The 25,982-nt window shown below is 36.2% G+C and overlaps 1 protein-coding gene and 1 pseudogene across 2 annotated transcripts in view; one reads left to right on the top strand and one right to left on the bottom strand.

Annotated features, from left to right (window-relative positions):
- LOC120342206 (xanthine dehydrogenase/oxidase-like) overlaps positions 1-5,667 on the top strand; it is a 28,071-nt pseudogene extending 22,404 nt beyond the window's left edge. Inside the window, exons 30-38 of the transcript XR_013474756.1 lie at positions 1,938-2,088; positions 2,153-2,307; positions 2,500-2,668; positions 2,899-3,027; positions 3,387-3,514; positions 3,763-3,955; positions 4,103-4,291; positions 4,614-4,781; positions 4,931-5,667. The product of XR_013474756.1 is annotated as a xanthine dehydrogenase/oxidase-like (transcript). The remainder of the gene's footprint in view (positions 1-1,937; positions 2,089-2,152; positions 2,308-2,499; positions 2,669-2,898; positions 3,028-3,386; positions 3,515-3,762; positions 3,956-4,102; positions 4,292-4,613; positions 4,782-4,930) is intronic.
- A 5,728-nt stretch (positions 5,668-11,395) lies between these two features.
- Positions 11,396-25,625, bottom strand: LOC120343470 (xanthine dehydrogenase/oxidase-like). Its single transcript, XM_039412651.2, has 29 exons — positions 25,574-25,625; positions 25,224-25,281; positions 24,702-24,798; positions 24,337-24,614; positions 23,825-23,908; positions 23,653-23,720; positions 23,236-23,476; positions 22,985-23,136; positions 21,042-21,248; positions 20,639-20,823; positions 20,308-20,482; positions 19,268-19,354; positions 19,079-19,193; positions 18,571-18,740; positions 18,345-18,467; positions 18,141-18,244; positions 17,960-18,080; positions 16,565-16,692; positions 16,294-16,381; positions 16,097-16,224; positions 15,587-15,737; positions 15,232-15,386; positions 14,814-14,982; positions 14,391-14,519; positions 13,681-13,808; positions 13,234-13,426; positions 12,726-12,914; positions 12,256-12,423; positions 11,396-11,633 (listed from the first exon to the last, which is right to left on the bottom strand). The coding sequence occupies exons 3-29, from the start codon at positions 24,737-24,739 to the stop codon at positions 11,580-11,582; spliced, it is 3,828 nt and encodes a 1,275-aa protein (XP_039268585.2). The 5' UTR covers positions 24,740-24,798; positions 25,224-25,281; positions 25,574-25,625; the 3' UTR covers positions 11,396-11,579.
- Positions 25,626-25,982: the final 357 nt, after the last annotated feature.

Here is a 25,982-nt window from a genome sequence, read left to right as displayed (position 1 = left end):
ATCATTGTAATATAAATTCATTTGTCTGGGGCATCGATCAAATGCAGAGGGATGATATGATGAAACCACTAGTTTACAGTCCAGATTTATAAAAGAATCACTGTCACAATATTTGAGCTCTCTCGATAACGAATGCTTATCGCTAGGTAATCGAACAATCAAACTGTTGTCCAAATATTCAACCAGTTACTTGTACGAAAAAACTATATCATTGTTAGCTTTAACTAAAACGAAGCAAAGAAATAGACTGTGAGCCACTGCAGAGCTAGGTGTTGCAAAATCATTTTTTATGCCTCGTTTGCAATCTTGTATTGGCAACGAAACAGCAGCAAATTCTCGCTCGAGGTAATTGTGTTTGTACATGATTTGGCATGTACATGTTTTTTTTGTGAGGTTTTTCTTGGTGTATTTTTTACGCGAAATCGGTGCCCAGCACTTCATGTTGTTATGCAAGTATATGTTATTATTTTATGTTCCACCTTTTTGCCGGTCCGCGAATACATTTAATTTAACCGGTCCGCGAGGGCAGAAAGGTTGGGAACCACTGCACTAGATGCATTAACTCGGAAGCGAAACGTGGAAGCAAGAGGAGGTTGTTCGAACTTTCTCACCGCAATATCAACCGCTGAAGAGAGTGAAGTTTTGAAATAAAGCCTCACATAGATAGTGTTCTACCACGTGTTAAGCTGAATTCATCAATATTGTCGCGAGGTGATAAATAGTCGTGTGTCAAAATAGACTAAATTGCCACTTTGTATGATTGTCGCTTAATTTAGCAATAAAACACAACAAACATGGACAAAGTGTATAAACGTTGGAAAAGCACGTAAACAAGAAGAAGCTATTTAAATTTAATGTGTGCTTTTTTCGCATTCCGATAATAAATAATAGGCTACTATTGTAACATTTCACAAAGTTGGAATAATTTAGGATTCTGCTCCGCGTTAAAATAGTCTTGCTCAGTAAAACCAACATTTGCGCAGTGTGAAATTTTCTTAGAGGGAACACTGGTCACGTGTCATTCCAATTATGACATCACGCACACTAGGTCACCTCATTAAGGACTTAACAAGTTAAGGCATCAATGGTCAGCTGGAGCCATGCGTGTCGTTCATTTCTAACCAACTTTGGACGTGTCAAGCATTGTTGAGCAACGCTCAGCCTAAATGCGGGACAGATGGAGTTTACAATTGTAACACTACTAAATGACCTCAAAACCAATCAGATCCTGTCACACTTCAGGGCTCTGGTTGACACAGAAAGTTCTATGGTGTATAAACAGCAGCTTCGATAGTCGTAAGCTTGTTTGGTTCAACCTGCCTTTGTGAATCAGCCTTTTAATATATGAACTTCATCAAAAACAAACGCTGAATACGCCACCGATGAATATCTGCAACTCACTCAGAGTTTCGGCCTCGAGTTGCAAACCGGATTACAACACGAAAGTGGAGAACATGCAATACCAGGTTGACCACGTACTAAGGAGGAATACACCAGGTTTGGTCGTGGTTGAAAATATGATATTCATAATATGTTAAAGGTGTCAGTTAAATATAACATTTTATAGCACAACTACTATTGATAGTTTCATGAATAATTAACATCATCAGTGTCTCCTTGACTAAATTTCATTATTATCAAATTGGCTTTTCAGAAGAGTGCTCTTAGCCTAGTCGGTACCCTGAACAACCCTAACCTGGTACAATACTATGTTCAGGTTGTGCGCCATCTTGGTACAAATACTTCGAGAGCACCCAAATATGTACGCAAATACGATGCAAACGGGGGGAAGGCTAGTTGTGAAAATCGTGTCTTGGTAGTAGATTTGAAAAGTCAGTGTTTCTTCGATTTTAATGTCAAAGCCTAATATTATGCAAGTGCTGTTCTACTATGTTCTTTGGGAAAATGATGATAAAAAAATCTTTTTGTGCTTTCAGTATACCGCATATGGAAGTAATTGGGCGCATTTGCAAAACAAATATAGCATCAAACACCGCATTCCGAGGATTTGGAGCTCCACAATCTATGATAATTGTTGAAGATTGGATTACACGCGTTGCTGATACTTTGAATAAAAGCCCAGAAGAGGTAGGACAAGAAATAAACAGTAAATAAAGCTACAATTTTTTACTACAATTCACACAATTTTAAGATTCGTGAATTGAACATGTACAAAAATGGTGATAAGATATTGCATGGACTCGTGCTGGAGAACTTCCAAGCAAAGCGATGTTGGGATGAATGCATGGAAAGATCGAATTTTATCGAAGCACGTAGAACTGCTGAGGAATACAACAAAAATAATAGGTAAATTACTTTGTAATATGCTACAGTTTGAGCAGGATCCAAAATATGATGGTTCATTCCTGCTTGGCAATATAGTTTAACTAAACCCCAGCAACTAAGTCAGTGATTAAATTATCAAACTCAGATCATTGTAATTGGAGTTTTATGAAATATAAATCTAATGATAACATATGTCATATTATGCGGCTGCAGATGGAAGAAAAGAGGCATCGCATGTGTACCGTCCAAATATTCCGTTGGATACGGCGTAACTTTTTTGGAGCAGGGTGGCGCTCTTGTATTGATCTACTCTGATGGTACAGTGTTGTTGTCTCATGGAGGAGTTGAAATGGGTCAAGGGTTGCACACAAAAATGATGCAGGTATATTGTGTTGCAATAAAAAATAGTATACAGCTAACGATTTGCAAATATTATGATTATTGCAACTAGGATCTTATAAACTAGATTCTGGAAAGTTTCTGATGTAGCATTCTATTCTGTATTTTTGTATAATGATATTTTCCATGAGATAACTCGAACTTTTCTGAGTAATTTGCAATTATATATATTTATTTATTTTATTTGTAAGTTTATTTTTGCTTCAAAACCAGGTGGCAAGCAGAGAGTTGGGAATACCAATGAAGTTTATTCATATTTCTGAGAGTACGACAGCATCTGTTCCAAACGCTTCTCCATCAGCAGCGAGCATGAGCAGCGATTTAAATGGAATGGCTGTTAAAGTTAGATTTATGTCACTGATTTGGTGGTCGAATGCGTGAAATTTCCCTTTTTCTTTGCAATATAACTCAAAATCTCATCAAGTCTCATGAAATTGAAAATATAATGAATCATGATCTTGGGATTAAGTGTCATCATATGCAATAAAAACATTTGGTAGTAATATATATATAGGTAAAATATGGCCTGACCTATAAGTTGATATACAATATTAATTACAAGTTTTTAGGTTGAAATTTCTAAAAAGAAACTACACACATCTTGATTATGTATAAGAAAATTTTAACCCCTAAAATGAATAAACATTCTCGGATAAATTTTTCCATTGCATGCTCACGCATAAATTATTTTATTTCATTAGAATGCTTGTGAAAAGCTATTGAAGAGACTTGAACCATTGAGAAAACGTAATCCCAACTTGGTGTGGTCTCGTCTGATCGAAAAAGCTTATATGGAAAGAATAAGCCTTGCTGCAACGTGATTTTACAGGTAAAAGTTTATCCGATGATTTTGAAAATTCAATTGTCATTTGAGTTCCTAATGACGTATTCCTATTCAACTGAAAAAAAGATTCACCTCTAATTCTTATTGAGACTAGATTGGAAATCAATGACAAAAACATATTTTTTATCTAGCACAATTTATTCCCTCGAAATGTAATGATGTCATTCTCTCCAATGCCATTTGATCAATTACCGCTACCAAAAACAAATGACATTGATTTTTTGCAATGGTAGGTCACCTGGAATTGATGTAGAATGGAATCAAAAAACTGGTGTTATCACTGGAAATATGTTCAATTATTTGGCTTATGGAGCAGCAGTTTCCCAAGTTGAAATCGACGTATTGACTGGACATCATGCTGTGTTGCGGACGGATATTGTTATCGATGTCGGAAACAGCATAAATCCTGCAATCGATATTGGACAAGTGAGACATGATTATAGATTTAAAAGATAATCATTGTTGACTACAAAAATATTTTTTATTTTTTTCAGACGTACCATTCCATTTCGTCTACCATTTTCTTTAGATATTGCTAAACTAAAACGCGTTTTGTATTTTTTTAAATTGTAGATCGAAGGCGCCTTTACACAAGGATATGGCATGATGACACTCGAAGAAAAGCTTCATTCACCATCCGGACACCTGTGGCATACTGGTCCTGGATCTTATAAGATTCCAGGTTTTTCCGATACCCCCAAGAAGTTCAATGTGCATTTCCTACGGAGCTGTCCCAACGAAAAGGCTATTTATTGCTCCAAAGTAAGTGAGTTCAACATTAATTGAAAATCTTTATAATTAATTGTTAGAAATTACGTATGCAAAGCCGAGTGAATAGGAAGCAATATTGTTTACTGGTGAACCCGACAGATCTCTAATGTAGCATATAGTTTAACGTCAAGTAAGAGGATTATCTATGTAACCTTTTGTTGTATTGATTCTCACTCATTTCCAGCTTTGAATTTTTTCAAGTATTTATATTTCACGTATTTATTTTAGGACAATTGACCGAATAGTCGTTTCTGATCAAGTTTATTTTTGTTGTTAATATTATTTTTAATTAAAAATAAACGTCTTTATTTAGGCTGTGGGTGAACCACCATTTTTCTTGGCAGCTTCTGCAATGTTTGCAATCAAAGATGCGATCAAGTCTGCACGCTCAGATGCCGGAATTGTCGGTCCATTCAGACTTGACAGTCCAGCAACTTCCGAAAGAATTAGAATAGCTTGCGAAGACGATTTTACCAAAAAAGTAAGTCAACATATCGTCAGGTAGCATTGAGATAAACTAAATCAGATTCTCCATAGATTGCATCTAAGCAACGACAATTACCGGTGTGCTACTTAAAAACAAAATATCCCGTTTTAATAGGTTTTGAACAATGTATATTTTCTTCTCAGGCTAATGAAAACGAAATGCTCAATCAAGGACAGACGCCATGGGCAGTTAGAACATAAATGTTACGAGATAAGAATACTTTGAAATGAAGAAAAATACATGTCTTGATAATATTAATTATGTTAACTTTATGCCATATTATTTTGTAGTCTATATTTGCTAATTCGTCAACAAAACAAACACATTTATTATAAATTGGCTTGTCCTGCTTCTAATTCTCAAATCATATGCAAAAGAATTGATCGGAGCGATTTTGCTTGCTCAATTTTTATTCTTGCTTTTTATTTCAACATCAAATAGTTGTCATTTGGAGAAGTCACGATTCTATACAGTTAACACAATTACTTCTGATTTAAAACATTGCTGCATATAACTGACTTTTTACATTACATGTGATTTATTTTACTTGCTTAATCATATGTAAAAAATAATACGATTACAGCAACAGCAACGCGTTTGATGAATACTGAACAATGAAATCTATATATTGATAGTTTTTTATCAGTTGTTTTTAAGGCTACCACATGTAATCATAAAATTTTGTGTAAGAAGGTCATAATTACGGCAAGAATCACTTATACTCAATGTCAAATTACGTAGTTTCAGGCGTGATAAGCACTTTTGTTATAGCTAATCTGACATTCCTGTCGCTCTCATCTTAGAAATATTTTTAATTCGACATTTTTGATTTTACGTCAGTTAGTCCTTTTATAAAGTTCTTGATGAACCATCGACTATTGTTAGTTAAAATACAGTTTATTATTATTAATAAAAATATCATGAATCACAGTTCGCTACATCTTCTTGATGGAATGAAGACATGGGTTCCCGTGCATGGGTTAGAGGAGGACATTCGGGATAATGTATGATTGGTCGTGTCGCAGTGTAAGTTGTAATACCAACTGTGGTTGAGAGAACCAAAAATGATGTATTGCAAATGAGAGTCAAAAGGGTGACATCCCAATTCAAACACTTCCTCGAGGTTTACTTTTACATGGTGGCAGTTCTGATAAACTGTATAAAACTTGGGGCAATTGATTATAATGAAGTAATCCGCTCGATTATCTTTATTGGTTGACGTCCGGTTACTAATTAAAAGCTGGCTTTTCCGTCAATTCTATTATCTGGGGTAAATAAGTTGTTTAGAACTGACGCGATTATTTAAATCATTTCAGGAGAGGTTAATTATTGTGTTCTTCAAATAGGAAAAAATTAACGAGCATGTCAGTAATGATTTTAGCCTTCTTGTACACTTGTCGCAACCTGGAAGGTGGCCAGACAAGAATGGAGAGGCGACATGCTAAATCGGGGTCACGTGGACAGTGGTGCTAGGAGTGTTCCAGTTTCTCAAAGATTGGTACCCAAAATCAGGAAAATGGTCAAAGTTGCGTCAGTCGTTAATTGTTTACAGAATTTCACCGCAACTACAATACTATTAAAAACCGTCAGTTGTTAATTGTTTACTAGCATTTCGCCGTAACTTCAATACTGTTGAAAAAGCGCCGGTCGTTAATCGTCAACTAGTATTTTGACGTAACTTCAGTACTGTCGAAAAGCGCCAGTCACTCAATATTAACTAGCAATTTGCCGTAATTCAATTATTGTAAATACTGTTACAAAACGTTAATCGTTAACTAGCATTTCACTGTAAATTTAATCAGCGTGCATACTGTTAAAAAGCGTTGAACGTTAACTAGCATTTCGCAACAATTCTAATCTGACCAAAATCAGTCTACACTCTACTGTAGAGTCTACAGCAGGGGTCACCAACACGCTGCCCGCGGGCACCAAGTCGCCCGCAGGGACCATATAAGTCGCCCGCAGGTCTGTTTTGAAGTACTCAAATAACGGCACTCATCAGTAAGCTACATCTATTGGATCTCCGCTCTTTAGGAGACCCTTATTATCAGTCGTTCTGTCTGTCTGTCTGTCTGTCTGTCTGTCTGTGTATCTGTCTGTCTGTCTGTTTAGATGTAGCGTCTTAACGGCTGGACCAATCTGAAAGAAATTTTTCACATGGGTTATCCAGCCACCCTAGTATTGTGCGTTTTATGGAAAGTCCGGATGGAAGTTTCGTTTCCATGGAAACAACGAAAAACTCGCCGATCGTTGGGAAATTTAAATTTTTTTTACAATTCATCGCCATTTTCTCGCCAACCAAGTCGAAAATTAAAATTCCAAGAACGCTACCTTCCGCATAGCAAAATACTTTTTCCAATAAGTTATCTTTAGTCTCGATACTCCATAAACTGGAGGAGCCTTAGGGATTTTAGTGGAGATTATTTTTCAATTTTCAGCCACAATATACCAGTCACGCGAGTAAGACTACGAAACGCGCAGCGTTTGAAATGAACTCAGCGGAACGCGCAGCGTTCAAAATGAACTGGCGATTTTTAGTGGTGTCTCCTATTATCTGTTAGTAAACTGAAATGATGCGGGCCTCAAGCAATGGCGGAGATCCTACTGGGCGCCTACCGGCTTGTTGATTTTATTCTTGTTTAAACCTTATATGAGAAATGGAAATGACAACATATTAATTATCGTAACGGTGAGCCTTTTCTATATGTGACGTCGGTAATGTCACGTGCAAGGTTCCCTCTAAGCTGCGCAACTGCGCAATTGCGCAGTGCCACCAGAACATTTGCGCAGTAAAATCTCATTCTCGCGCAGTTGCAACATTTCGTTATCAAAGCGTGGCTCATATTTTATATGTTATATTTATTAACGCTTAACTAGAATGCTCGTTCTATGTTTCAGGCGTATTTTGGTGACCACAGGTCATTGTGAAGTCACACACGTGTATGTCACGCTAAAGTACATTGATTTCTGTATGCCGGTGACGCAAATTTATCGCTGTTCCGCGTTAAGGAATCTGATAATCTGCAAAATCAGAAAAAGCATATATATTGACGCACTACATCAGTGGTTCCCAACCGCCGGTGCCGGTCCACCAAGCTATTTTGCCGTTCAGTGGGAAATTTCGTTTTGTTGATTTTCTGCCGTTTCGATCGCTTTATCGAATCCGAAAAGACGGATTTACGTTGGTTTATTACGCATTTCTCTTCCGCCGTCATATTACTGTTTGGTGAGGGCGGTATTAATCGCCTGGCAACGTCTTGGCGCCGTGTGATCCCACTTTCCGTTTCCGATTCATCGCAAAATCGCTCCGTCAAATCTCGCAAGATTCATAAACCTGGAAATCAGCATGCGTGCTTTTTCCGTTCTGCGTGCTTTTCTTCATTAATATTACCATTCAAATATAAGGTTATGAACATTTCTTTGTTTAAACTAGAAAACAGTCAAGAATTGTATAATATTACAGAGTATGCCTTGGGAACCAGCAAGATATGAACTTGCGGCCCAGCAGTTGGTCATGAGACGCGCAACAAAAACATTAAGATCTTTTCTAGATGATGCACAGCAGGATTTTGACCCCCTGGTCCCAAGTTAGAAACTACTTTATCATTGTAATATAAATTCATTTGTCTGGGGCATCGATCAAATGCAGAGGGATGATATGATGAAACCACTAGTTTACAGTCCAGATTTATAAAAGAATCACTGTCACAATATTTGAGCTCTCTCGATAACGAATGCTTATCGCTAGGTAATCGAACAATCAAACTGTTGTCCAAATATTCAACCAGTTACTTGTACGAAAAAACTATATCATTGTTAGCTTTAACTAAAACGAAGCAAAGAAATAGACTGTGAGCCACTGCAGAGCTAGGTGTTGCAAAATCATTTTTTATGCCTCGTTTGCAATCTTGTATTGGCAACGAAACAGCAGCAAATTCTCGCTCGAGGTAATTGTGTTTGTACATGATTTGGCATGTACATGTTTTTTTTGTGAGGTTTTTCTTGGTGTATTTTTTACGCGAAATCGGTGCCCAGCACTTCATGTTGTTATGCAAGTATATGTTATTATTTTATGTTCCACCTTTTTGCCGGTCCGCGAATACATTTAATTTAACCGGTCCGCGAGGGCAGAAAGGTTGGGAACCACTGCACTAGATGCATTAACTCGGAAGCGAAACGTGGAAGCAAGAGGAGGTTGTTCGAACTTTCTCACCGCAATATCAACCGCTGAAGAGAGTGAAGTTTTGAAATAAAGCCTCACATAGATAGTGTTCTACCACGTGTTAAGCTGAATTCATCAATATTGTCGCGAGGTGATAAATAGTCGTGTGTCAAAATAGACTAAATTGCCACTTTGTATGATTGTCGCTTAATTTAGCAATAAAACACAACAAACATGGACAAAGTGTATAAACGTTGGAAAAGCACGTAAACAAGAAGAAGCTATTTAAATTTAATGTGTGCTTTTTTCGCATTCCGATAATAAATAATAGGCTACTATTGTAACATTTCACAAAGTTGGAATAATTTAGGATTCTGCTCCGCGTTAAAATAGTCTTGCTCAGTAAAACCAACATTTGCGCAGTGTGAAATTTTCTTAGAGGGAACACTGGTCACGTGTCATTCCAATTATGACATCACGCACACTAGGTCACCTCATTAAGGACTTAACAAGTTAAGGCATCAATGGTCAGCTGGAGCCATGCGTGTCGTTCATTTCTAACCAACTTTGGACGTGTCAAGCATTGTTGAGCAACGCTCAGCCTAAATGCGGGACAGATGGAGTTTACAATTGTAACACTACTAAATGACCTCAAAACCAATCAGATCCTGTCACACTTCAGGGCTCTGGTTGACACAGAAAGTTCTATGGTGTATAAACAGCAGCTTCGATAGTCGTAAGCTTGTTTGGTTCAACCTGCCTTTGTGAATCAGCCTTTTAATATATGAACTTCATCAAAAACAAACGCTGAATACGCCACCGATGAATATCTGCAACTCACTCAGAGTTTCGGCCTCGAGTTGCAAACCGGATTACAACACGAAAGTGGAGAACATGCAATACCAGGTTGACCACGTACTAAGGAGGAATACACCAGGTTTGGTCGTGGTTGAAAATATGATATTCATAATATGTTAAAGGTGTCAGTTAAATATAACATTTTATAGCACAACTACTATTGATAGTTTCATGAATAATTAACATCATCAGTGTCTCCTTGACTAAATTTCATTATTATCAAATTGGCTTTTCAGAAGAGTGCTCTTAGCCTAGTCGGTACCCTGAAAGTAGCCCGCTGCTTCATAAAGGTTGTTGACGCCTGGTCTACAACTCTACAGTCTACATACTGCTTCACACAGTAACTGTTATCCTGTTTAATATGATTTTATCGATTTGTTCTCAAGCATAGATTCTTCTATCAGATTCACCCATACTAATGTTCCATGCAATGCGCGTTTATTGCATAAAAGTGTTGGATGTAAATACAAAAATCATATCCTGAACGAAGCTGAATTTTGGAATAGCTACGGGTACCGTAACTTACCAGTACCGGTATACGTATACCGGACTGTCCTACCTTATCCAGGTACTGCTACGATGATTATTCATGCATCTAATCTCAACGTGAATCGAAATACCAAATGATTCAATTATCGTGTAAGTTACAGTATTCTACCTTACCTTTACAGTCTCTCACTTTGGTGACCGTACATTTGAACCCATGTGTATATCCGCGGGTTCAATCTATATGCTGGTGCTAAAACCCATAGGTTAGGGTTAGTATGGGTTCAAATATCCGTAAAACAAAAAAATTTCCATAGGTACAATATTATGCAGGTGCAATTGTCGTGGATTCAGATGTACGTGGTTCAAATGTAGTGGGTTCAAATGTACACGGTTTCAAATGTAATGGAACCTCTCACTTTATATAGTCTGCTGTACTGTAAGATCAAAAACTTGCGTCTTTCGCGTGGCGAGAACAACAACATCATAACAATACTAACAAAACGATAGTGTCGAAAATTCTAAATTATTTGCGTGGGCGTTTGCGGTAATTTCGTATTCATTGATATTTAAAACATTTAGATGTCCTTCATTCGTCGCAAATGGCAATGAAACCCACTTTTCATTCAATAACTATTGCCATGGGTGCTATTGTTCATAGGCGCAAACGTACGCTGTGCAAATGTAACTGCAAGTAAATGAACGAGCGTGCAAATATATAGGTGTCTTATGAAAATTAACTTCAGTTATTCTTGTTGTAGTGTGCATACTTTGGACATCTTTGTTCATATTCCGTTATTATTACTTATCGATTTTAATCGGTAAAGATGTTGATAGGTATTTGTCTGTCTGTTAGATGCACGCGATATCTCACGAAAGCGAGATTGAATCTGCTCCAGATTTTGTATGTGCATTCCTCATATGTCGTGCCTATTGATTTTGAATGAATTATGTCGCATAATTAGCGAGGTATTAATTAATTTGTGATGGGACACAAGGTGTCACTATGGAGTAAGAGTGATGTTTTGGGGGATCCCCTAACTTTCGATCGATGAGTCTTCGGTCTCTGACCGATATTCTCGTTAAATTATTGTTCTTTGTGTTGTATTTGTGAATGAAACAGACACCAAATTGCAAATTAGTAATATATTATAACAGCAATTCTTATATATATAACTATGAATTACTAAATACCTAACTTAAACGTCAGTTCAATTGTTACAGTGCAGTGCATAACATTAAAATATTATGAACAATGTTTGTATCAATATTAGAAAAAAATGATTTTATGCTCGAACTGCCCATGGTTGTAACCCGTTCTCACTTTCAGGAGGCTTTGCCTGTTGAATATAACAAAATAGCATTGGTATGTGTAATATCATGATTTTCCGTAAAACGTCAATAAATATTGAAGTCGATACATATTTTAATACTGCATATCGATATTAGCTTGATATCCACATGTCAGAAAAGACAGAAAAAAAGAAGAAGATGTGTTTGCAATAAAATATCAAATTTGCCAGTTTATTTGAAATCCAAATACTGCACCTTTCCAGCTAGATCTGCTATTAGGGTCCATTTGGAAACGTTTCCACAAACAGCATTACTGGGACAAAATGATGTTGCTGCTTTTACATATGACCAAGACGGTTCCATTACATTTGAACCCACGTACATTTGAACCCATGACAATTGCACCTGTATGCTATTGCACCTATGGAATTTTTTTTGTTTCACGGATAGTTAAACCCATACTAGCCCTAACCCATGGGTTTTAGCACCCGCATATAGATTGAACCCGTGGATATACGCATGGGTTCAAATGTACATGGGTTCAAATGTACGGTCACCGACCAAGACAATCCGCCAAAAAATGTAACACGTAATTTAATGCTATATTTGTATGTTTATGATGCGGAAACGCAAAACATAAATTAATACCGTCCGCACAAAATGGATTACCTTGCTTGCAAAGACATCTTCACATGCTATTCTGATTCTTTCAGCAGTTGCTGGACTATCAAGTCGAAAAGGACCAGTTATTCCAGCATCTGATCGCGCAGATTTGATTGCATCTTTTATGGCAAATAAGACCGATGCTGCCAAGAACAACGGTGGTTCACCAACAGCCTAATGAAGGTAAAAAAAATTTATCCGGATTATTTCCATGGATAAAATCCGATAATAATCGTCACTTTTACAATGTAAATCGGAACGTATTTTCCGCACCGAATGTATAAAATTCATCGACATTGAAAATAATTAGAACGTATTACGAAGGTAAGTGGGTAATAAATAGTCTAATATACCGTGGAGACTCGCAAACAACCCGGTTTGTCGTTAGTTTTGTAATTGTGTAGTGCTATAACTTAAGGATATTTACTAGATAGACAAAAAATAAATAGAGATGTGCCTTCGATGTTGAAGCTTACCTTTGAACAATATATCGCCTTTTCATTGGGACAATTTCTCAATAGATGAACATGGAAATGTTTCGGAGTGTTAGCAAATGCTGGGATTTTGTAGGCTCCTGGACCTATAGTCCATAAATGCCCTGACGGTGAATGAAGCATTTCTTCTAAAGTCATCATTCCGTATCCTTGAGAAAAAGCACCTTCAATCTGAAAAATATGCGGACGTTCGTCCTTCAGCATATTTTATGGGATATAACCGATTTTCAATAGATCAACATGTATGCGTATAGACTTTCCAGGTGACATACATAATTTTGTAGTATGTATAGTTTATTACACTTATCCCAGTGGTTGCCAACCCTTTTTTACACATTCCTTGGCCTATTTTAAGCTCCAAAATCCTTCCTCCCTAACTACGCATAAAACTCTATTTGCATTTGTTATTTTTCTCCCCAAAAGCACTCAGATTCCTCCCTGCGGAGGAATTCGTCCTCAGTTGAGAAACGTTGACTTATCCGACCATTACCTGTCCGATGTCAATTGCTGGATTCAAGCTATTTCCCACATCAACAACAAGATCAGTTCTCAGCACAGCGTGATGTCCAGTCAGTACATCGATTTCTACCTGAGAAACCGCTGCCCCGTAGGCTATATAGCTAAACTTATCTCCTTTAATTTCTCCAGTTTTGCAATCCCATACATTTGTTAGGTCTGGAACCCTTTGAATACAGAATAACTTTAACATGAATGATTGTTCACACTTATTAAAAAAAGAATGTGTCACTTCCATATGCGATCTCAGTGTCATAAAACTACATTGCTTATTGATCTTATTTGCTTAACGTGATCTTAATCGCATAAAGACATTCCCCTAGAATTCAGTTCCTAACCTTAACTAAAATGAGCAAGATCATACAACCGCGAGATCGCATACGAAAGTGGCAGCAAAAAGAATGTTTGTAGCAATACAAACTTGTAAAATCCAGTAGCGGAAAGACTGATTCGTTTGGAATAGGCTTTCTCTATTAGTTCCTCCCATCCAATATTTGGATTCGATTTTCTGAGCGGTTCCATCCTTTTCATGATTTTTTCACATGCTTCCTAAAGTTGAGATTTTGCATTGCTTAGCAAAATGTAAATGTTTTTGTAATTATGGTGCATTGTTTCTGTTACCATGACGTGCTATTAAAGCATTCATAACAGCAATATTATATTTGCGTATATTTGTAAATTTATAATGCCTTAATATTTTTCACGGAAACACGGTAAATTCAACTACAAAAGGATTTTTTCTCGACGCAGAATTATGTCGTCACATTTTTCTCGTTATTTAAATACAAAACATGACGTCAAAAATTGCAAATTTTTTAAAGCTCCTTCCTTCTTCTTGTCAACAAAATTTATGCACGCCACTGGTTACACTGGTATTTTCGACCAAAAATTTACCTGAACTCTATTTTATAGTGATGCTTTGAACAAGATACTATAGAGCTGATTTAACTAAACGTGTCATAAATTAAGTTATGAATATTTAGGCTAGAACTCCTTGAACCAATTTGAAAACATGAAACGAAATGTACCAAATTATCTGAAAAAGGTATTTGCAGATGTTTCCATTTATAAAGAACGAAAGCGTTTTTGTTTGTAAATAAGATTTAGTAACTAAGACATACAAATCATTACCTTAACCGCCATACCGTGCAAGTCGCTCGAAAAGCTTGCTGCGGTAGCTGATGCATTTGGTACAGATGATGTTGAACATTCGGAAATGTGGATCATGTCTACAGACACTCCCAAAGCTCTACTTGCAACCTAAAGCACATATTATAACAATTTTGAAAATAGTAGATGGAGCATGATGGCATCCCAAACTTGAAGTAATTCGTATGAATTCACGTGGCAATGCGATTATTTTGTGACTTCATCTTCTTGATGCAATGAACGACCAGTAAACTACCTATCATGTGAAAATTGATTGGAATGAAGTGCTGAGTTTTGGAAGTATTTGAAATGAGATGCGTAGGTAAAAACATTTCTTAGCAAGTTAAAAAATGATCAAAACCAACAATATAGGCTACATTTAACCAATTTATGATGTCAAATAACCTGAACCATTTTAGTATCTAATCCTTGTCCCATTTCAGTTCCGCCATGTGACAACAAGACCGTTCCATCGGTGTATATTAGTACCAGAGCGCAACCCTGGTTCAGATGTTTACGACCAAACCCAACCGAAAATGTTGAAGGAATACAAGCAATTCCTCGTTTTTTCCACCTGAAAAGAAATACTGGCGTGCACATACTATACCAGGATGTCCATAAAGTCCCTTTATAATTTTGGTATGAAGTCAGGTCTCAATACATCTTAACTAGTTTCTCTTTTAATCAGTAAAGGTTCAAGTATGTTCACTTCATTTAATACATCTGTGAGTGCCAAAACAAAAACAATATATATGTATATATGGGTGTTAAAGTATTGCACTCAGTCTTGGTACTTGTGAGTTTCTGTTTATTTAAATTTTACCTCGAAGATTTATTGAAGTCCCGAATTTCTTTTCGAACAACGTGAAAGTTTGACTTTTCGAGACATTCATCCCAGCATCGTTTTGCCTGGCATTTTTGCAGTAAAGTTCCGTGCAATAGTCGATCGCCATCTTTGTACATGTTCAATTCACGCACCTATACAGAAGTAGTTTGTACGTCGACTCATTGACAGATCTACACGCATTATAAATTGAAATTGGGCGCTCCCGGAGTATGTGCACCAAGATGGCGCACAACCTGAACCCTAACCTGGTACTCATATTATGTTCAGGTTGTGCGCCATCTTGGTGCACATATTTCTGGAGGTCTATAAATCAATATAACAAATATTTTACCTTTTCTGAATCCATATTTAAAGTTTCTGCAACCTTCGTTATCCAAGCTTCAGATATGATCATTGTTTGAGGAATGCCAAATCCTCGGAAAGCAGTATTTGATGCAACGTTGGTCAGACATACACTTCCTGTCACTTCCATATGAGGCACGCTGCAGGGATAAAGAAATATTATTCAATCTTGTCCGTTATTCATCAAATTAGTGATGGTATTTAGTTAATTATAATACTTCAGTTCTCAGTAGTTTATTATCCATAATGGTATCAGTTATTTTTTTCAATGACGCTATTCTCGCACGGATACAGAAAATAACACTCACTCACTTGCACACACATTTATCAGTGACTCCTATTACTAGGAGCTCTAATTACTAGATCCCTCCACGTTATTTGTCATTCTCCATAAAATTTAGACGTGCTACAGTTAGTCGTCCATCCACATAAAAACATTTTTGATTGGCCCCACAATTTCACCAACCTATCCAAATAATATCATTTTGTAGAATATTACTTATAGCTGTTGTCAGCATGCACAATTGCCCGATCCATCACTCCAAACGACGAATCATCTGAATTTCCACCGTTACTGTACAGTTTTATCTGTAATGCCATAATTTGACCACCTTTACTGAATCCAATCTTAAAAAAAAAAGTCATGTTCAGAAATATGTAAAAGTTGATTGTAAAATTCTATTGCTATTATCTTACCTTATATCTGCCTAAAAACGGATGTCTACCACCGGTGATTTGCATATCTTGCTGTCTCGTTAAAACACATCTTATTGGCTTTCCCAATCTAGATATGAAATCAGTGTTTAACGTAATTACACAATACGCAAGATTACATATGACCAAGTAAACATATATATGGTCATTAACAGCTCTAAGTTTATACATTAAAAACGGAAACGAAAGCTTGTATTTTTCCATATTCTTTCATGCTAGAATTTAATGGCACAATGAGTCGACAATTGCTTACTTTCTTGCCGCTATAACAGCAGGATTTGATATGACACAAAATCGGGTTTCCTTCCCTCCAAATCCCCCGCCAAGTCGCTTCGTGCGAACGATAACTTTATTTCTCTTCACTCCAAGACACTTTGCAGCCTGTAGAAGGAAATTGTACTCCCGGTGATTTATTAGTTAAATTCAACTGCAATAAACAGTGAATACAGGTAGCCACCGTGAGTTCAGCTTCAATATTTGCAATCGCGCGAATTCAGAGCATATTCTTAGAGTTGTTATGAATAGTGGAATAGTCGGTAATAAAAGACACTCACAGACAGATTCTTAGATTTATGCAAAAGCAAGCCCCGAGTACAGCAAAACAATGAAGAAAAGTGAATCCGCAGCAAGGACATACCGTATTTCCGGCGAATAAGTCTACCCGGCAAATAAGACGATTCCTGTTTTTACGCCTGAAAAAATGTGTTTTTGCACATAACCTGCCAATAAAAGGAGTAGTAAAATCCCATCAACATCGGAATCTCAATTTACCATGCAAAGGGTTTTGAGCGATCGCCGCGCATCGGTTAAAATAGCCTATAATGACTTTTTCCTATAGCGTAATTTTCTATTCATAACATCTACGGAATTCAAACTGTCTTTGAATTTTAATCCAATTGTGTTCAACGTAACTCGCGGTTGCGTCCTCCATATAAGAACATTGCCGATCTAAAGTAACACGGCCATCTGCGGACATAACAATGTGAGAGATTATGTTTGGTTTTTATAAATAAATATACATATAAAGTGTAAATATGAAACACAAAACGAAATGTGTTGCCTCATTGATTTAATTGTGATCAATTTAATCTGCGATTGGGACAATATAAATAGTATCACTGCTCTAAAAATCACCAACGCAATCCGTGGACATAAACATGTACAATTATATGTTGTTTTGATTCGTATTTTTGCAATTTAAAAACAGATCTGAGCTGTTGCTGCAACAATTCCGCTTTATCGCAATGCTGCCACTCATTATTTTGAGGATTTCACGGTGGGAAAAAACCTTTTAAGTCTGCGATGATATCTCGCCGAGTAAAATTTATGTTTATAAAAATATGAATTGAATACACTTCACATTACGGTATTATACATATATCATAGTCGCGCCAGGGGATGCTATCGCCGAAGGTATTTTATGGTCCGAATTGAATAATAAGGCGACACCAAAAAAAAATGAAATTATCATACTCGCCAAATAAGACGACCCTCCCCAAATCAGGCCAAAAATTTGGGTCTAGAAAAGCGACTTATTCACCGGAAAATACGGTAATTCTGTGCAATAGCAAAATGTGTTTGGCGTTTGAAGTTGATTTGGCCAAGATAAAATATGACATAACGCAATAAAAAACACGAGTAAGCTCACCATAGTTTGCAATCCGTTCGGAAATTGACAAGCACTAAATACTTCCATTTCTCCATCTTCATTTTTCGGGATAGCAATACAGCATTGAGTCTCCATATAGAAATGTTCTTGTCCACCAACACTGAAAGTCAACAATAGGTATAATAAAGGTAAACAGTAAAAGTGTTTTCTACAGTCCAACCTTGCTTCATCTTCGACGACGAAATCACAATTTTTGAAAACTTCCTCAGCATTTCCTCTTTTTATTTTTTTACCCATTGACAATTTGTTGTGTTTAATAGCATCCTGCAAACACGGAGAAGAAAAAGATGTTGCGTAAAGATTAAAACTGAGCTAACCAGGTGTCGAACTCGGGATGTCTGTATGAAAACTACAATGGTATTACCTCTATGGTAATAACTCTTGGTAACATATCTTCGTAAGTTATTTTCACCAATCTTCTTGCTTTGATTGCGTGTGCCAGAGTGTCGGCTACAATAGCTCCAATAACGTGCCCAACACATGTTACCTGTGTATAAATAAGTTAGTGAGCATGCATAATACAAGCTAAAAAAAAAAGTAGAGTAAAAAAGCATTTTGTATGTTTTGAATATCTTAATATTACGAACTACCTTTCCATCCGCAAACACTTCGCCGTACATGCCAAGGTCATTTTCACCGATGACATCATTCTTGTCAACGTACGAAACCACTCCTCGATATTCAAGTGCCGCAGTTGGATCAACGTCAATAATTTTTGCATGAGCTCTCGTGCTACAGACTAATACCATCTGCAATTCATCTATGGAAATACAAAAACAACAACAAAACTTTACATTACGAATGTAGCACATACATAAAAACTACAATCGCGAACATCATCGGTAACCCCAATTGAATAGCTTTTGCTAAAAATATGCCAAAAGGGTAAAGTGGTGCGTCTATTGGAAGAGATGCGTTACATTCACTCTATTATTCTGATTTCACAGAAAGAAAGGATATTCCACTCGGACAATACCCGATTCTAATCTAATCTTTTTTTATCATACTGCACACCATAATTTTGCGTTTGAACCATATAAAATCGAATTCTATCGTCGATCACGACAACACAAGGATTTAACATCGAAACAATAAAACCTTTGTAAGGTGGAATATCATCAACATATATTGCTTCTCCAGTTGTATGCTTGAATCCAGAGAGATGAGGAATCGGACGACCAATGGTATCGAGTGGTTGTTGATCTTCGGGAACCTAAAATAACGAGTGTAAAACATAAAGCTAAACAGTCTATTACTACTACGAACTTCAAAGAATAAAAATATTACCTCCTGCCATGTTTGTGTGCTTGTAAACGATTCTTCTTCGACCGATAACTCGGAAATGATTTCTCGACTGATAGCGATGTTGTTTTTCTGAAATGCGATAGCTTATTAACTAGATTAAGGCTTGTTTGCTAGAATAATATGCTTGTTTGGTGAGGGTAGGAAAATATATATACATTTTATAACGCATTGAATAATTAAAGTGAATAAAATATGCTTCAAAGCTAAAAGCAGCAAGTATAAATATTTCTGCTATGACCCATTTGAATGAAACTCATTTTCCAATTGTATATTAAACTATATATATATAGAACTTTAGTCGTTTGCAACAGCGATTCCCGACAGCTGGTCCGAGAACCGGTGCAGTAAATTTCATCACTAATTGCCTCTGCACTGTTTGTCAAATATCTATTTACTTTCCAACAAATAAAAAATATTGCTTACTCCAAAATTTATGCACTGATTACTAATTGAGATTAATTTGATTGTTAAATATTCAAAGATGTGTGTATGGTAGAGAAAGTAAACTCGAATTTCATTCAAATAAAAACAAGGACTAATTCAAAGTTTATTTTTTTCAATTTTAATTCAATCAGTGTCGTGTGATAGTCATTCTATATATACCAAATTACAAGGAAATGCCATAAAATGTGCATTGTTTTTATATATAGCAAAACAGTAAAGCACGAATTTGAAAAATAATAATGTTAGTCTATAACAGTGATATCAAGCGACAATGGAAAACAGTAATAATGACGTCCTCTATATATTTCAGGTTTTTACGTCCTCATATTGATATAGGCCCATTTTCATAATCTTTGATCGCCGTCGACTAAGAAAGAGATAACGGCACACTTTTTTCGACCAGCTGAAAATGCCCTATTATGACATAAACTTATACAAGGAAAGGCTGAAGCGATATAGTTTGTGTTTGGGAAGAACATTGGAATATGCTCGAAAATTATGTGTTGAAGATAAACGTTGACAAATATTTGAATGCAAGCATGATTTATGTTGTAGATTTCAATATTAAAATAACTAACTTTTGAAATTCGTCTTTCAACCAAAATATTCATTGTATGATGGTAAAATTTGAAGAAGAAGCTTGTCACAAGTGTACGGCGATACTGTATCATTCCTCCCGGTGCATCAAGTGACAATTTCATCTCCTCACTCAACCACGAGCAAACGTCATCCAGTAAACTACCGTCCCAGGTTCTGTGTCAATTTGAATATTTTTATATTTAGTGAGTATTATTGAGTTATTACACAAAATAAACTAATAGGGGCGTACGTTTGGACGAAATATCCGTGATGAAAATAGGTGTGATTGCAAAATGATGAAGTACCAACAAAATTCTAAAATATAATAACCTTCCAATTATTCTAGACATTGTTTGTGTCGGAACTTTTGTAACTGCTGCCATTCCTCCAAAAGCTATCGATAGTTTTTTAATCATTTTCGTTCCAGGTTCAAAAGCAACATGCATTGCTGAGTTTACTATAGCTATGTCATCTTCTTTTCTTTTTGATTGTTTAAATGCTTTCATGACGTCATTCTTGAATGTGTTTGCAAATTAAATTAGAAGGCAAACAATAAATCATTACAATATGAAGTTGGAGCATTGTAAATAGCCATTGGGAAAAAATTTAATCCATATAAATCGTTAACGTGAAAAAGTTACGCATAATATTACCTATTTATTTTTTTATTACTTGATCAGGAATGTCTCTTACCCATTTATGTAAAAAGGGAATTTATGTAAATATCACATACTTCGGTTAAAAATGGAATTTTTATTGAAATCAAGATCTCATCGTTTCTTGTGTTCGTTTTTCTGTATCCGATAAAAAATGTTTCATCCATTTGAATTTCTCTCAAACCAGAACTTGATGAAGCAAAAGTTAGTTTTGCTCCAACCGCAAGTAAAATGGGATTGAGATCCGATATTGGACTTGCTGTCATGATGTTTCCACCGATGCACTGAAACATGGAGAAATCGAGATTAAGTGTGGTTTTCAGTTTTAGAAAAATCACTGTCCGTGAAATATTTTCATATTACAATAATTTTGATCTTATTTTTAAAATTATTTGCACATTTGACATATATATAAAATTATAAGTATATATAACATGTGAATGAATAAGCATATTCCGACATGTTATATTCATCATCACGTTAGTCCACGTATGACTTTTATACCAGTGATTTTCCCTTTTTTATGAATCGCGGAACACTTTTTATTTCAAAAATTCTTCGGGAAACCCCAAATAAAAATTTCAGAATTTTCGAAAATAATCGATTTAATTAACTAATACGAAAAGACCAGAAGTTCATCGACTCGAGTTGGGAAAAGATGCCAGTCTACAAGGATACCAGTACAAATGAAAGTTTTTCAAACTCAGACGCTAAACAAAACGTCGAAATACCAAAAAGAAACATTTAAGACGAACTTTATATGATTGCAATATTTGGGATTGCCTCGATGATTGCAAAGCTTCTATTCGGTCTGCGTGACGAAAGACTATAGGTTAACATATTTTTTTGACTTAAAAGCGGGACGCCTCCAAGGACACGACCCCTTAGCTGTAATCCTGTAACTTTACAATTTCCAATTTTACTACATAGGCCTACATTTAAAGCCATCCCGGGTTCAGTTCGAAAAAAAGAAAGGAATAGACGATAACGATACAAATGAACGGAATTTAGATTTTTGTTATGTACAGCAAAAAGAATAAGGAATAATTAAATAGTCTGCCGTTTTCAAGCATTGAGATTTACTTATTCGCCCAAGCATGCTTTTCTGTAGATCACACCTTCAAGAAGACGTTGTTCAATGTTACATTCACGTGAACGTCCGAACAGGACTTGGATTAGAATTGAAATTAGAATTGATTTTACATGTGATACGTTCGCTGACAATGTTAGCGGGAAACAACGAAGCGAACAAAACAACGCATTCACCTTAATTAAGTAGGCTAGCGTTGCGCTACACAGCAACTACAGTAACGAGAACATGTTCGTGTATTATGCTGGATGGCTGAACGCCAAAGCGGGACTTTTGGCTGACTGGGCGGGACGGCGGGACAAGACGCTGAAAAGCGGGACTATCCCGCCTAAAGCGGGACGTATGGTAAGCCTACGAAAGACCAACACACTGGTCTTCTTCTATGATTCTTAGTTGGCACGGGATCAGACTAATCCTAAAACCAAATACTAGATGTTTGATGTTCAAGTCATATATATTATGTTTCATCATAAAATTTTTAACCAGAATAAGGTGAGACAATAATTTTTCGCGGACTACCCGAAGGTCATTCACGGAACACCAGTTGAATATCAATGATGTTCGCCATAACCCTAACATAAAGGGTGGGACAAAAGGTATTTTCATTCCTATTTTCTACCGGATGAAATCAACAAAAAAACTTGTGAATAACTAAACTTTTAAACGAACAATAACTTTTTAACGATCCATTCTTGTTTTAATATGTTACCGAGAATAAGACAAATAACTCGATAAATTTCTGTTTCAATGGTAGCAATGAAAGCTAATGGACAATTTTAAAATTTACAGCATAAAGTGATAAATCAAATTAGTTCATTCATCGAATAATACTTAAATTTTATGACATTTTCTTGTCGATAAATGATTAACCTGTGTCGCAAAAGAATATCTAATGTAAAGAAGCTTAAAATCATTACAATCTCTACCTACCGCCACATTTCGAATCTGCAATCCAGCAAATAGTTTCAACATTTCCAATATTGAGTAAAATATTTGAGTTTCTTCATCAGTTTTGTATTTGCGCAGAGATTCCAAAAATTCAGCAACATCTGAGAGGCGACACGATGCACCAATGGAAACGCCTGACAAAATATACAGTTAACGTTAACAATGAGTCAGCTTTCTACTGAAATTTGTATATGTTTAGCCAGATATGAAATGAATAATGTAACGAAGATTACCTTCGTCATCGACGCTCATTTCGTTAAGTTCTCGTATATTTATTGGGCAAATGATATGCGGATAACAATGTCCTTTGATATTCATTTCTATCCCAACTTCTGTGTTTCCGACAACAATTCTGGCATCAGGAAAACGTTGCTTGAGCGACAACATTTCATCCAAATTGATTGGCTGATGCCAAGTCACTCCCTCTCCCACAAATGTTAAAGATCGAGCTAAATTGTTTGTCTTGTTCAAGATCTGCAAAATGTGAATATTAAAATGGATTAATGGATTTCGCAAGTTAAAAGTATTCGTGTCGGCTGTAATTTTAATTATTTTAAACCAAGTGCAATCAAGGCTCACCTGTTTAATACCATATATCACAATTACTAGAATAAAATGAAGTATACTGACTTCTTTATATTTATACTTACCATTAGTTCTGGGGGATATATTGGTTCTTGTGAAGGGTCGTAAGGTAGCCATCCATTTTGTTTGTTTTCTGTTATATTAACAAATAAGTAAATTGATCAATGTTTACATTTATCATTTTGCGGTATTGCTATAAAATCCTACTACATTGTGAAAATACCAAGCATTGCATACCAATTCCATTCTCTTGACTGTTACGTGCATCTTTTTGAAATTTGCAGCATTTTTCACCCATTGGGCAAGTGAACGTTTTGAACGCTGAAAAAGGTTGAAACATATTAGGTTTACGACTGGGGACACTTTGTTTCAGCTTCACTTGATCGGCTTGTAGTCACCCAGAGCTATTTTTAGACGTTTTCAATATTTGACAGTTACACAACCCGTTTATTCAAACGTATTTGACATCCAATTCGATGTTTCAACCTTATAACTTCATTGGCATTTCCACCATTCCGTCGCATTTCCAATAACATTTTTGAAGAAGGTGTTTTATTTTCATCTAGTCATATATATATTTAGCAATTATGCTTTTTTATATTCATTCGCCCCCTAAGGGCCTAATGTCATCCTCCTGCCAATATTCATAAAATGGTACATCGGCGAGTGAACAAAATTGCGATGACGTTCTCGATATAATTTCTAGTTTTAGTACTATAAGAAAATCCACCCTTCATATATCACACTACCTGCAATTATAGGTCTATATCCAGTACATCTACATAGATTTCCTTGTAAACAGGTATCGATATCACTTGCCGACGGAATTTGGTTGTTACGCAATAATGCGTACATCGACATAACAATACCAGGAGTACAAAACCCGCATTGTGATCCGTGAAACTTTGCCAACCTTTCTTGGATCTGATGAAGTTTTGTTTTTGTGCTGCCAATTCCTTCTACCGTTGTTACCGCACACCCGTGTACAGAAACCAGCGGTGCCAGACATGCATTCACTGCAAAGTGTCTGAAAGTAGATTGGATATTTTGCCATAAAACGCCCACAAAACTGCTGTAATTTACAGTTCATCGAATAACATATTTAGGTGTTCACCTTGTCTTTTCTAAACTTTTCTCCCATTTTGATATCATGACAGTGCAAGCACCGCACCCGCCTTCTCCGCATCCAAGCTTGGAACCAGTGAGTCGAACTAAAAGCATTATTTAGTTTGATTGTTTTATAGTATACAATAATATTGGTTATTACAATATTATATACCCTAACCCTAACATATCGCAAAGTGGTGTTAGTTCCACTGTACAAAACTGAATGGTATTTGGTATTCAGCATTAAAACAAACAACGAATGAACTGAATTATTCCGAAAACATGTTCCCAATTATGTTAAACTTGTTACAGACAGAAGATGCAACATTCCTCATAACATATTTAATGCTATGTCGATTTGTCTATATGTTGCATTGTTTTTACGATATATACCGAACAAGACATGATATATTTTATACTGCAATATTGATAATTTCGACCAGCGAGCATGTTGTGCAAGCCTGGTCTGGAAGTTCAAAGTGCCTGGAGTGCCTTGTGTCATTGCGTCCATTTTACGATTAACACTTACGATTATTTCTCAAGTAAGTAAGTAGCGTAGTTTCTGGGTCTGCGTTCTTTTCCGTCACCTGAAACATTAATTTTAAGGTACATCGAAAGAAATTGTAAAACAAACGACATAACAACAGAAAAAAACATTATCAGCTCATATTTGGTGTATATCATTTTATATATCCATCTTCAGTTATTTACAGTACAATACTTGAGGCATGTCATATCTATTTTTTATGATCAGCTTTAATGAGTTAATATTTCTGATAATCCACGAATCTTGTGCACACAGCTACAGTTAGGTCTCCAGAGACAGTCTGATTTGAAGATAATTCGATGCCAATATTGGTAATATTCGTTCCATCTAACCTTCTTTCCATTAACGTAAAATATAAGAACGTCGGATTTCTCCACTGACGGCATTTTCCCCAATCAATGCTGTGATACCTGAGGACATGAAAGGAGAGTTCATTTTATGCAAATAATTTGTATATTTATCTTCTGCGAGTGGAAATCCGATAAGACATATTAAGGATCTGGTAAATGCCCTTATGCCCGGTTATATGAATGCCGGATATAGGAATATTCAAATATTTTTAATCGTTCCAGACGCATGGGATTCGGGGTGTGGAGTAACCGAACAGAGAGCACGTGAACCAAACTTCAACGGCTTGTATCCCCGCAATACTTTCGCAAAATCAACGCCCACGGGATTCAAACTAACCAATCCGCGTAGGGCAATTAGAGATGCGATAGTAAGCCTGTGAATAACGCTAGG

This window comes from Styela clava, chromosome 3 (genome assembly GCF_964204865.1).
Source record: "Styela clava chromosome 3, kaStyClav1.hap1.2, whole genome shotgun sequence".
In the NCBI taxonomy this organism is placed as follows: domain Eukaryota; kingdom Metazoa; phylum Chordata; class Ascidiacea; order Stolidobranchia; family Styelidae; genus Styela; species Styela clava.
This window is presented reverse-complemented; position numbering and strand designations above follow the sequence as displayed.